At 45.6% G+C, this 13,680-nt stretch overlaps 1 protein-coding gene across 1 annotated transcript in view; it reads left to right on the top strand.

Annotated features, from left to right (window-relative positions):
• The first annotated feature begins 2,437 nt into the window (after nt 1-2,437).
• LOC133280480 (TGF-beta receptor type-2-like) overlaps nt 2,438-13,680 on the top strand; it is a 34,289-nt gene continuing 23,046 nt past the window's right edge. Inside the window, 4 exon segments of the mRNA XM_061475266.1 lie at nt 2,438-2,714; nt 2,717-2,808; nt 2,810-2,857; nt 2,860-2,929. Of these exon segments, the coding sequence (XP_061331250.1) occupies nt 2,639-2,714; nt 2,717-2,808; nt 2,810-2,857; nt 2,860-2,929 (286 nt within the window). The 5' untranslated portion in view covers nt 2,438-2,638.

Genomic DNA, 13,680 nt, shown 5'->3' on the forward strand with positions numbered 1-13,680 from the left:
GAGCTGTTGGTCAGAAAAAAGTCCAGGTCAGTGGGGCACATGCTTCGTGGTTCCCTGCTCAGCCCAGGGTTACTCAGCCATTGTGGTAGGAAAGAAAAAGCCTCCCATCCTCATGTTCTTCCTATTTTGCATGAGGTTTGCTTACAATAGCCTCAGCTCAGTGGACTGAAAATGCAGGTTACAAGAGGGTACATCTAGCCTTGTGCAATCTTACATGCATCAAGGGCTCAACAGGCAGGTTCTGCCCATGCAGAAAGAAGCCTGCAGAGCCCAGCGGCCAGTTTATGAAAGCAAACCCCTGCCCAAGTCACTACAACACCATGTTTTTCCAAGCAGCAGGTCCAGCACCATCTAGAAATAAGCACAGCAGTTTAGGAAGAGCGGGACAAACACCACTCCCCAAAAGCTTCCCCTTGCTGAGCTTCCTGTGGAAACCCAACTGCCTTGTAAAGATACTGTTGCATGGGACAGCTACTGCCTTTCCTCTCATTTTGGTGAGCTCCAGCTCCAAATCTCTCCCTAAGATTATTCTGCAGACAGGATGAAGCATTCAACAGGGCTCAGTTTGGCTCAGAAGTTGTTTGGGATTGACTGGGTTTTTGGAAAACACAGCTCCCGCAGCTCAGGGTTTCTGGCTGCAGGGACATTGTGCAGGCTTCCTGCTGCCTTCCCAAGTTCTGCTGCTAAAAAAATAATATCCCTTGCACTTCCAAATCATACAGCATGTTTTGTCAATGCCCACCGTTGTTTAAAGCCCCTCCGGGCTCCTGCTGGGGACATTATTTCTCTGAGTTTCATAGGCAGCAGGGGATTCTTCCTGATTTTAAAGAGGGCTCCCATGGATCATGAATAATCTGTGACGTTCCTAACACAGACCGTATCCAGTTGTCTTGTAACACACAGAAGGGCTCACATGTGAAAGTCCAACCAGTAGTCTGAGCGACCTGTGAGTATTTTGAAATGCTTTGAATCAGAAAGAGGAGATCTGGGAGGTTACCCAAAGAAACCACTGTGCACACAGCAGTTTCAATATGCTTATTGGAAAATAATGTCTTTCTAAAAGTTTGCCAAACATTTGCTCATGTCCTTAGCCCTCAAAGGCCATACCTCAGCTGTTGTAACTCAGGCCAACCCATTTCTTCTTGATTAATACTACACCGCACACAGAAAGATGCCCAGTTTGATGTAAAGACAACCTAGTGAGGGACAGCACTGCTGCACCTTGCTTAGGAATCAAGTCAATGTCCTCCAGTGCTGTGAGCAAGAGGCAGCTCCCCTGGTCAGGCAGATCTTCCTTAGGTATCTTCTCTGTGTACCCCAGGCAGTATCTTCAGGGCATCCACCCGGCTCTCTGCTCTTTTATTCCAGGTGCATATGGCCATTTCTCCATGGAGGACAGGCTAAGATAGCTTGCATCTGGGCACCCTGAAGCAGGTCCGAGCACACCAAGCAACTCTCTGCAGGGACATGCTTTGTGTAGCTGTGTCATAGGAAACGCACTTTATCAGCTCTCTCTGTACCTCCTCTAACACCTCCTGGTTTTACTTTTTAAATACAGAAGAAGGGAAAAAAGATACTATTATTATTCAACTCCCTAACAGAATAACTACTATAAATAGTTCATGAAAGTAGTGGGTGCAGTTTATTGGATAGATTCATACAAAGAAAGGACCTTGAAGTTCAATGGAGTGAAATGCTTATTAACAATAATCACACATGAGCATATACAAATACACTATGTATCCGCCAAATACTGATTAATGAACTGAAAGATTAATTGTAAAATGGGTAAATAAAAAGCTGGAGAATCACTAAGTTAGAATGCTGTATATGCACTAAAAATGATTTGATGTATTTGTCAATAACTGTAAAATATTAGACTCACCTTTGAGAATGCATTTTGGCTGCAAAAAACCTTGATCACAACCTCTCTTTCTCTGCCACACACGAGTATATAGATCATTATTTTAACAGTCTTCAGCATGGGGGTAGATCATAGGGCAAGAGTTTGAGGATTTTACTCCTTTTGCCACTGATTGATTGTGTTAACAACCAAGGAAAGTTGGATTTCTGCTACGTTTCACAGTTTCCCTTTTGTAAGTGGGATAATATTTCTTACAAGTTTTTGTAAAGCAGTTTGAGATCTTGGGGAGAAAGCAGCTATTTAAATGCTCTATGTTATTATTTTAGGCCCTGATTCAGGAAAACATCTAAGTATATGTTTAAATCCTGCTGCTTTAATGGGTCAAAACCACCTACTTTAGGCTAAGCTTGTATTGATGTGGCATTTCTGAAAAAGCTGCCCTAAAACTTCTAATTATCCCTATTAAAAATATAGCCCATTGAAGCTTATTTAAAAGATAGAGTTAATTTCGAAAAGGGGGAGGAAAAGTAGCAAATTAATGGCAGCTCAGCATATTGAAGCATTACCTTCTGTGTTTAGTTCAGATGAGAGAGGCATGCGGGAGTACCCATGCCTTTTTGATTAGATGCATGCAGCAGACATTAGGTCCCCTCCAAGGATCCTCAGACTTTATGGATCTGGGAGCAGCTTCGCGTTGTCATCAGAACAAAAAGAAATCAAACTCTTTTTCTCAGAGCTGGGCTTCTTCCCCTGGCTCCCCCCTCCCATATTTGTATGTATTTCAAGAGGAGAGTTGGGCTTAGCTTGCTCATAAACTGCAGTTCCTGGGCGGACCCCACACACAGCTGGGCTTTAGCGGCTGGATCCGCCTTCCCGGAAAGCCTAGCCGGGAGCCTCGCAAACTCGGGGCTCCGGGCTTGACAGCAGAAATGCAGAAGACGGGCTGCACCGAGGGAAGATGAATTGGTCAACGCCGTGAAGCCGGGCTTCTGGTTGCTGGCAGGATCCAGAAAATGGGTTACCGGAGAAGACTGGGTCTGCTTTCCTTGCTGCTGCTCTCCTTCTGTGAGTACAAAAATGTTTCTGGTTAGAAAGAGTATGTTAAGCAACATACTCTGCAAGGTCGTTTACTTTTCCTTCCTCCAGCAAAATAGCTAATCTTTGATTTCTCCCCTGACAGCAATTAGATGGAGGATTGGAAATAGCTGAGAGTTTAGTAGAATACACTGCTACAACTGCATCAGCTGTGTATTTCTCTTACGGTAAAGGGCGAGCGATTGCCTTGGTGAAAAGCCCTGCGTTCTCGCTTGGAGCAGCTCGCAGATGTCAGTGTTTACAGTGCAAAAATATATATAGGTCAGCATTACTTGTTGGAAGTTTTTATTTTATAGAGGGAGATTAAAAGTAACTGAAGTGCGCCGCTGAATAATCTGGCTTCAACGGTGTCCAGATGTGATGAAGTTTGCAGCTTAGAACTTTTATCAGCCCCGCTTTATGCACAGAATTAATCGAACTATTAAAGAAGGAAAGAAGTGGGGAGAGGGGGAGGAGAAGTGTCTTTGCAACAACATCTGGTTAGTCAGCAAACCTTTCCAGCACTTACGTAAAGATTTCTTTGTAATAAGTGCCCTGTTTCAGTTTTGATAGCACTTCTTCAATACTGTAGATAAAACCCTTCAACAGCACTTGAAAATGTGCCCATCCATGGTTTAACTTCTCTGGTTTATATCTTGATGATTGTTTTATAACAAGGAATAGATTTGTATATAAGTGAGTGTTATATACACATCTCCTAAGTATGTGTGTGTGTCTTTCTGTATATACAGTGCCTATGTATGTGTATACACACATATATCCCTATATAGTATATATTTATATATTTGCATAGACAATGGCACTTTTTACAGTGAACTCTTTTACAAACACAGACCCATTCCCCTCACTGTGGAAATTCCAATGCAACTGAAATTTCTTTTTGCTCAAAGCAATGAAGTAGGAGGATTATAATTCCACTATTTTTGCATCCAAGTGAAACAACTGGGGGCAGGGATCTGTATCTGCATTCACTTTACAGGGGTCCCCCTATCTACAGGAATAGGGAATGAAAGAATATTATCAATTGGTGTGTAGGCAAATACAAGCCTTCCTGCAACTCGTGAAGCAAAGAGACCCAGATGGAGGGACTTAGGACAAAAGGTCTGGTTGACTTTTCAGAAAGTTATGGAGGTACATAGAATTCCTTATTGTAGATAATACCCTAAAGTGTGATTTGAAATGGAGGACGCTATACCGATAACATCCTGCTAAATTAATCACATTTGGAGCAGAACTGAAGGAATTATTACAAGGTATTATTTAAAGCACAGCCTTGGGTTGTTTTTGGTAAGAAAGAAGACCACTAATTATCCTTCAGAAATACCTAATTTTGGAGTTATTTAACTTATGGCTTCCTTTTTCTGAAAGGCAAGGGTTTTAATCTGAAAGAAGCCAAACCAAAGCATATTATGATTACTAAGCTCATCCAAAAGGTCACATGAGTGATATGATGACAAAATTTGCCTCTCTATGGGGGAAAAAAAAGTAAGCCAAAGCTTGCTTTCCAGCTCAACAATGATAGACATCTTCTGGAGCTACATCCACTTCCCTGAACATACAGTGCTAAGGTTGACCCTACAGTCATTCTGAGGCAGTAAAGTACACTGGGATCCCACTTTGCATTGACTTTAGGGAGAAGGGAAAAGCAGGTTCCCCAAATTGACGGAAAGTAGACATCCAGCTGTTCTTCAAGCAATAAATCCCACAACTCAGCTTGGTGAGAGCAGCAAAATCACTCCTCATAGCACAGAGATTCAAGACTTGCCATGGCCCAGATTGCATCTCTCTTATCCCAGAATAACTCCATCTGAGCATCCTTAGGGACTTTGCTGCTCTCCATAAGGGTTTACACGAGAGCAGGAGAGATCCCAATTTGTGCTCCACATTACCTGTCTCTATCCCTTTATCACTAATATGGTTGAGATCAGACAGCACATCTGACTGCTTTCATCCATATGTGATAGAGAAAAGGATTGTAGACTGACAGACTGAGATTTCAGCTACTGGATTTCCCCATTTTTCCCTGGCCAGCCCTAGCAAGGTTTCCAAAAATCTACCCTTCAATTTCTCCCCAGTGGCAGTGGCTGCTGGAAGGCAGCATTTTTATGTGGCTTTCTCAGCAGGAGGTGCAGACAGGAGCTGGAGTTGCACCACTGCTAACACAAACTCACACAGGTGAGCAGGGAATCCTTCCAGAGCAGAGAGCTGGCACGGTTCTGGATTTACCTAACCTAAGACAAAAAAAATTACAAGGATCATTGGGGATTGCAAAACCTGTCTTACAGTGCAGGGGCTGAGGGCTTTCAGTGTCTTTGGTTTGGAGAGGAGGGAGCTGGGAGCTGAGCTAGGCATCATCTGTAACCAGGTCCCAGAAAGATGCTTTCTGGCAAAAGGCTTCCTCTTCTATGGGACACAGGGAAAACAAGATTTATATGCTGGAAGTTAAAACCGGGTGCTTTTGTGTTAGAGCACAACACAGTAAAGTTGTTCCAACAGGTTATTACTCAGGCTCAGGATGTGGTGAATTTTTGTGCTCAAAGCCTTCAAGACTGCAAGACTATCTGCTCAGCAGACTATAACCCATTCAGAAGCTACGTACTTGATATCAGGATTACTGTATTGTGCACTTGGAAACACTACAGCCTTAAAGTTAATAAACAGGAGTTTTCCTGCTCTGTTTTGTATCGGAATCAGGAAAGTCTCCCTTGTGATCTGTCACGAACAGGGCTCAGGTCAGGTCATGCAAGCATGGGGGTGAGTAAAATCTTGTCTCACAGAGAGGAAAGCACCACAACTCTCTGAGCTGTTGAGACAACCTAAAGAACGTGAGCTAAGTGTCACTGGTGTGACGACAGCTCCCAGGGCATGAAGAGCCCCAGGAGCCCAGTAGAGTGCCTTTGGCCATTCAACCTCCAAAAGAGGATATGAAACTTACCATCTGCCAGGGCACGTAGCACTTAAGAAGGGAGAGCTGTACCCCAGGGGATCTGCTGAAGCTCCAAAGAAAGAGAAAGAGGATTTGTGAAACAAGGGAGGGCTGCAGGTCTGCTGCTGCAAGTCCAGGTTTGGGTCTGTTTTCCCATAACTCAGTCTCCCATTAAAATTCTGGCTTGCTAAAATATCCTGACATTTTTTGGTGTGACTCTCCTGGACTCCCTTTGCCACTGTCCCTCAAGGCACTTTGATGGCTTCACAGAAAGCACATTCAAGGTGGTATCTCTTGGCAGGTGGTGGCTCTCTGAAGCCACATGCTCTTCTCTGCTTACACAAACCAGCCCCAGTTCCCGCAATGAGCCTCTTTGGCTAAATACATGTAGCGTATATAAGTCATAAATCTTGACAGGGAGCTCCGGGGCTGTCAGGGAAACATCTCTGGCTTTTGATCTGCTCAAGAATTCTCTGACCTATCCCAGGCTCCTCAGGCAGCTCATTCAAGAAGCTGGCCTCTCATTTCTCAGGTCGCCAGAACTAAAACCAGGGGTCATACTGCCACCAAGTTCCAGCCTGCTCCTCAGGCAGGGGAGCTATTGGGATTGCAGCCCAACACCAAGTATACACACAATCCAGTAACATGGGATGAAACCTGAGCTAGTGAGAGCATGAGAGAAGAGGTTGAAGGAAGAGTCACCCTCCATTTCACAAGCAAATGCATCCATTTGTAGTAAGGGGCTTTGTATGCCCAAGGCTGAGCTGGAGCAGCAGAGCAGACCCCTCCTCTGAGGCTATGCAGCACATGGAGGTGGGTGCTGCCTGCCCCAGGACACATGGGTGCGGGGTTGTGACAGTCCTCAAGTAGCAGCATATTTTGTTTAATGTTGTTTTTAAGGCAGCCAAAATATCACGGAAGAAATTATCACCCTCAAAACAAACCAGGGGGCTGCAGGGGTCCCATGTCAGCTGAGTGTTGGTAGCTGGGTTGGAAGAAGGCACAGCATCCCACTGCCTGAAGGAGAAAATTGCCCATCCTACCATAAGGCTAAATAAGAACAAAATTGCAATATGTTCTCCAGTTAGGAAATGAAAGGGGAAAGCACAAGAAAAACCCTGACAGTGCAAACCCAGTGTCCTCTGCAGTGTTGGAAGTGGTGTGAGGCTCAGCAAGGAAAGTGATGGATAATTTTGAATTTGCCTGTACACTTCTCCAAACCTGATGCTGCAGTTTCAGCCCCTGGTGCAAGTTAGACTAACTGAAGCTGGCAGCGTACAGCTATATCAGATTTATGAAAGCAGGCATTTCCTCTCCCCTTGCATCTCTAGCTTTGCTCAGGCCTGAGAGGGGCTGGTCATCATTAAAACTACTCGAGTCTGTGTTTTTGTGGGGGGCGTTTGGGAGGAATGTCCTTTTTGAAATATAATTCCACGGATCATGAAATTAAAACACACCATTTTCTAACAAAACCAAACCCAAACCTGATTTTTAATGGCGTTTCACTGGTGTTATCACTACTAATGATGGTCACAAAGACATTTTTGTGTACTAGTAGTAAAAAAGTTCAGCCAGCTGCAACCACATTTGTTGCTCCCATTAGAAATGGAGTCCTGAACAGATGTATCCCACACATTCACTGAATATGCAGAAAGCAAACATTGGCATTAAAAACAGGTGACTGGGGGCTTTTATTCTGAGAAAGTATTCAACTCTATTGCCTGTCCTCCACAGCTTTATATTGTTTCATGGTTTGTTCTGTCGAGCTTATTTCCTCGGGACATTATTTTCCTCTCCCCTTAGTGATAACTCTTTGCAATAACATTTGCTTTCAGCCGGCCTGCACAGCATTGCAGTTTGCCATAAACTAATGAACTCTCCCATAGATTGTCGTGTTTTCAAGGAAGCGCAACATCTGATCTTTTTATTAAAAAAAAAACAGTCCCACCAAGGAGACAAAATCAGCAGCTCCCACACACTTTGCTCTTTTCACATCCAATGTTTAGTGCTGTGTGCCAAGTGAAAGCCTCGCCCTGGAAGGGGCCTCCATGCAGAGGGGAGAAAACACTACTGATGGCTGCTTGCCTTATCAAACCTGTGGATTACAGCTACACTATCTCCATGCTGGACCCCAACTGTGGGATAACATTTCCTTAGGGATCTTCAGGGGGAAATGAAGGGGTGGCTGAAAGCCATCTTGGCCCTGGCTTGCATGCGCATCCCTGAGTTCAGAGATGACTGTTGTGATCCTGCCTCCGGAAAGGGTCTGTAACCTCCACCAGAGTCATATTTCTTGATTGTCGGTTCATCTTTATGTTACAGCCCATTCACGGCTGAAACTCTCTCCTGCCAACTGCTGGTAGCTGTCAGTCTTTCAGAAGTGGGAGAGCCTGTTTATCGTGCAAGCCCCTCTGTGGCCCATGCTCCCACCAATTATGCTGCTTCAGGACTTACCCTTTCATGGAGCTGTTCCATTGCAGTGTTTTGCTTCCCATTGATAAGCCAGGAACATGCCTGACAAATGACATCTGATTTATATACAAATGCATCTCGGCATTGGGGCAACTAATACATCCAGCTGTACACCGCAGCCTGCCAGTCTGCACTGAATGGAGGACTATCGCCACGTGGATTCTAGAAGCTCCGAGGATATACCTCAGCCCAAGTGTCACCCTTGACTAGACAGGATTATTTACATCTGGATTCAATATTAAAATAAAAAAAATATTAAAAAGAAGACCATTTCAGCATTTGCGGTGTGCGATTTGCAGCGATCAGCAGGAGCAAGCTGCAATGGGGAGCTGATGTGCCGTTCCAGCGGTGGCAGCTGCTGAGTGTCACTTTGCGGAGTCCTGCGCTCCAGTTCAACCCATGCCTTGGCCACAACTCATTCTCTGCATGGCTGAAGCATTATCATACGCTCTGCCTGGGCCTGCAGCAATATCTCTCACCTACCCATGCTGTGGATGGAGATGTTCCTTTCAGCTCCGTGTCATTTACTCTCCACTGGACATGAAACTCCAGCCCTTCAGGGTGAGGAGATGTCCAAAGAAAGCTCTGTCCAGCAGCTTCCACCCAGGCTCCAGAGTCAGTGCTGATGATGCCTGAAGGTATCTGAAGGAAACGTCTGCCTGTTTTCACTCAGGCTGCAAAGAACTGTTCTCCCTGACTTGCAGCGTATCATGGCAAGTCCTCTGACCATGCCTGGTCAGAGCCTGGGAGCTAGACAGTCCATGTCTCCAGGGCTGTCACACCCTAATATGTGCCCTGCATGCAAAGCAGTGCAGGGGAGCTTGTGCCAGCAACTGGAAGCAGTGCAACCATGGCAGTCAGCAAACAGGGCTGGCTTATTGCCCAGGTCTGGGGTCTAGGCAGGGCTGAGCCCTGAAGCAATCACCTAAGGTGACACCAACTGATCAGGTCCAGTCATTTGATAAGTTATCTCGTTGCCCCAATATCTGAGCATCTCCTAATCTTTTTGTGTTGGTGGACAGTAAACAGTCCCTTCAACACACCTGTGAAGATGTTCCCTCTGGGAACAACACACTTATGTTGATGCTTCTGGGAGGCCCAGAGATGTATGCCAAAGTGCCTGGCCTGCTGGTTGTTATACGCCTTTTTTTCAGATCAACAATGTGAAACTCTCAGATTTTGATGCTGATCCCTTCTCATTTTAGCCATCCCAAACCAGAAGGCTTGACCTTGGTGCACTGTGCACCCCGTCAGAAAGATGAAACTGCCAATATGAATTCATACTGTGCCCAGCACTGGAAATCTAGAGAAGAATTTCTTCTCTTCTGCAAAATCAGCAAATCAGACCCCTTCCTGTAAACAGTTCTTAGGAGTGCCATGACCACATTTGCTACAAAAGTCTTGACAACTAATGCTGGTATAGATATTTCTTTCAAAAGACCCATTCCTGTTTTCAGGTGGATCTTGAATAAGATGCCACTCATGCAGGATGAATGCTCATGTCCTCTGACAATGTTTGTCAGAGCAGGTCACTAGTTAACACAGTTAACACAGCTGGGACATGATGAGGAACATCTGTCTGATTTTGCTTGATAAAACTTCCTGCCTGGGAGACTCTAGACACTAACATCCAGCATGGAAGTAACTGAATCAGCTGCTGTCTTGCTGCATAGAGCATTTTTTCCACACTAGATCTATCCCAAAATTAGTCCAACCAGTCCATGGTAGCAAACAAGACCCTTCTTCTTACAATGGGAAGTGACACACAGAGCCATAAGCAATGAGCAGTTGAATGAATCATCCTTCTTCAAATAGACCCAGGGTACAAGTGTCCACAGAAATAAGACCAATGAATCCCCTGGGAGCTCAGTTCCTGCCATGCCTTTAATATGTCAAAAGGCAGTCGGTGGTAGAAAATGGTCGCAGACATTCCCACCAAAGGCAATTTGTTTGGCTACAGATCTCAGCACACATCGAGCTCTGGTTTTGTATATTTACTCTGCGCTCACCTGTCTGCAAATAGCGTCACAAGTGGCCAACCTTGTTTTTCTCACCCATGCCAGGGCTATTACCCTTGCAACAGGCTGTGGCTTGGGAGGCAGCTTTTGGGCAGCAGCATTGCTTAGCGATACCCAGACTGTAACACCTTTCAGGTGGTGTCCTGGGGCAGGATACTGACTTGAAAAGACAACGCACCACTGCAAAATTATGAGATCTCAGAGTGGGGGGTGGCAAACAGAACATTTCCCTCTTTATCTGTTCCTCCATGCTAGAACAGCAACTTTGCCCCATGCACCTCATCCCCTGGAGCCACTGAGGCTCCCTGGAGCTGAGCTGCAGCTCTGACCAGGGGCTGGAATCTGCAGAACCTTCACCTGCAAGAGTGATCCCTTGAGAGGTATCACATCGACATGCAAGCTCCTGTTACTTTCATGTGTAGAGAAAATGCGCTTCAGGCCCTGTCAACAGGTCTCGTGTTCCATTCCTGCAAAAATTCCTTTCCAAAAACCCGCTGCCTCTGCCCTCCTGCTATAGATCTCTTCTGCTTAGAAAAACAGAAGATATTCACATTGAATTCTACCCTATTGGACAGTGCTTCTTTGTAAGTTAGAACACAAGCTCCTTAGACGATATTCTTTCAAGAGATCGAGAAAGAAGTGAAAGAGAAGAATGCACCATCTATTTATATGCTAAATGTGGGATGCTTTAGGAGAAGCAAGAAAGTTTTTTGAGTCTGTAACCCAAGCTAGGTTCAAGTTCAAGTTCCCTCTGACAGCACAAATTACTTAATTGCTGTTAGAGCTGGTCTAAATGAGGGCAAACCTCATAATAATTTTAGCAGACATAAAGAATGGGCAGTGCTGGAACAACTTGATGACAGTACATGGACAGAGAAGTTGATACCCTGGAGGGAAGGAATGCCATCCAGAGGGACCTTGACACGCTTGTGAGGTGGGCTGATGCCAACCTCATGAAGTTTAACCATGCCAAGTGCAAGGTCCTACACCTGGGTGGGAGCAATCCCAGGCACAGCTACAGGTTGGGCAGAGAAGAGATTCAGAGCAGCCCTGCGGAGAAGGACTTGGGGATGTTGGTTGATGAGAAAATGAACATGAGCCGGCTTCAGTGTGCGCTTGCAGCCCGGAAAGCCAACCGTATCCTGGGCTGCATCAAAAGGAGCGTGATCAGCAGGTCCAAGGAGGTGATCCTGCCCCTCTACTCTGCTCTTGTGTGACCTTACCTGGAGTATTGTGTGCAGTTCTGGTGTCCTCAACATAAAAAGGACATGGAACTGTTGGAATAAGTCCAGAGAAGGGCCACAAGGATGATCAGGGGACTGGAGCACCTCCCGTATGAAGACAGGCTGAGAAAGTTGGAGCTGTTCAGCCTGGAGAAGAGAAGGCTGCGTGGAGACCTCATAGCAGCCTTCCAGTATCTGAAGGGGGCCTACAAGGATGCTGGGGAGGGACTCTTCATTAGGGACTGTAGTGATAGGACAAGGGGTAACGGGTTAAAACTTAAACAGGGGAAGTTTAGATTGGATATAAGGAGGAAATTCTTTCCTGTTAGGGTGGTGAGGCACTGGAATGGGTTGCCCAGGGAGGTTGTGAATGCTCCATCCCTGGCAGTGTTTAAGACCAGGTTGGACGAGGCCTTGGGTGATATGATTTAGCTTAAGGTGTCCCTGCCCACGGCAGGAGGGTTGGAACTAGATGATCTTAAGGTCCTTTCCAACCCTAACTATTCTATGATTCTAAGTAACAGAACATGTCTGCCCCAGCAGCATGTCGCACAGTCCCTTGCAAGCCCCGCTTCTCATTGGGAATCCAAATAATGCAAATGCAAAAAAAAAAACAAAACTAGTCAATGAGGAAAAGTCCACCCGAGACTGGAAGAGCAGTTCCAGAATAATGTCTTTTTGCGGGCTCATGAAAGTCCTTCTAGCAGATGGTAAATCGAATGTGTGCCAGGAATTTCAAACGCTCCTCAGGAAGCTCATGTAAACCATCAGTAAACCATTTGCACTTAAAACAGAGTGAACCCTCTTGCCCAAATGTGACCCAGATAATGTTTCTGACATGTTTACGTCTTTGGACAATACCTTTAAATTTCAATTCCATCTATTCATGGAGATCAAGGATTCCTGCAGAGCCTGAAAAATATACACAGAACTGAATTCCAGAGTAAAGTGTGCTGATAAAAGTAAAGAAACCAAACCAAACCAAAAAACCAAACCTGCTGTGCGGTTTACTTGAGTTGCAGTAGTTAAGACAGAGCAATATCTCCAACTGACTTGCAGCTCACTTGCTTTTGCTGTTAGGTTCATTGCTGCTGCTTTTCAAGGTAGAGAGGGGGACTCCTCTCTGCTCTATCTTCCTCAGAATGAGGTGCAGAAGCTGCTGTTAAATACGATATAGGATAGACTGTTGGCAGCTCTGGAGAAACAAGAGCAACAAGAATGATGGCAACAGCATTGTGGAGTTCATTGACTCTTACCTTCTACCTTTCAGCTCCCAGACCTACAAGTGCTGTTAAATCCTCAGCAATTTATGGAACAACTTGCAACAAAATGAGTTCAAACCACCCGTGCGTGGCCAGGCTGTGACTCCTTCTCCCAGCCAATGTGGGAGGAAGGCAGAAGGGACTCATTTTTAAGACCAGGCTTTAGTCAAAACTGGATCACTGCAAAGCGATCTTCAAAGGGCTGAAATGTCAGAGCCCCCTGAAAACATGGCATGCGAATCCCCCGTCATCAGAAGGCACTTTCCATGGGGGACATGCTAGCTTAGCCCTCTACAAACTTCACTGGCAGCATACGCACACCACTCCACGGCATACGTTAAAGCATCGCTTTACCCTGCAAACCCCCCGATAAGCACAGGCACTGGCAGGGCTGCTAAAATTGCTGTCAACATTGTACACAGCAGTTTCCCCTCCTCCTTGGGCCTTGAATAAATTTCTCTGCTTTCCACCCTACAAAGAGAAATAGCACATTCCCCTCATGCGCCATCTGAGCTGGTGGGAGTTGCTGTGGCTGTGGGGCCATGGTGTGATGCTGGTAGAGTAACCACACGGGACTGGATGTATGTATAGCTTTTCTTTGCCTGAATCCCAGCTGTGGAGTTTTGTCCCTCCCAGACCCCAAACTTGTTGCTCAGGCTGTGCTGCTGGCTTGGCTTACCATATCAGGGCTTTTTCAATGCTGCACGGGGGTAGGAAGAGCAGCAGAAGGTGCAGAAGAGAAAGGAACAGGGACAATAGGTTCAATGAAAGGAATTGTTGCCAGCAGAGATCTTGGGTTGCACCTTCAGACACAGGATGA

This window comes from Pezoporus flaviventris, unplaced genomic scaffold (assembly GCF_033815535.1).
Source record: "Pezoporus flaviventris isolate CSIRO_AGI_PZ_B2104156 unplaced genomic scaffold, CSIRO_AGI_Pfla_v1 ptg000001l, whole genome shotgun sequence".
Classification (NCBI taxonomy): Eukaryota; Metazoa; Chordata; class Aves; order Psittaciformes; family Psittacidae; genus Pezoporus; species Pezoporus flaviventris.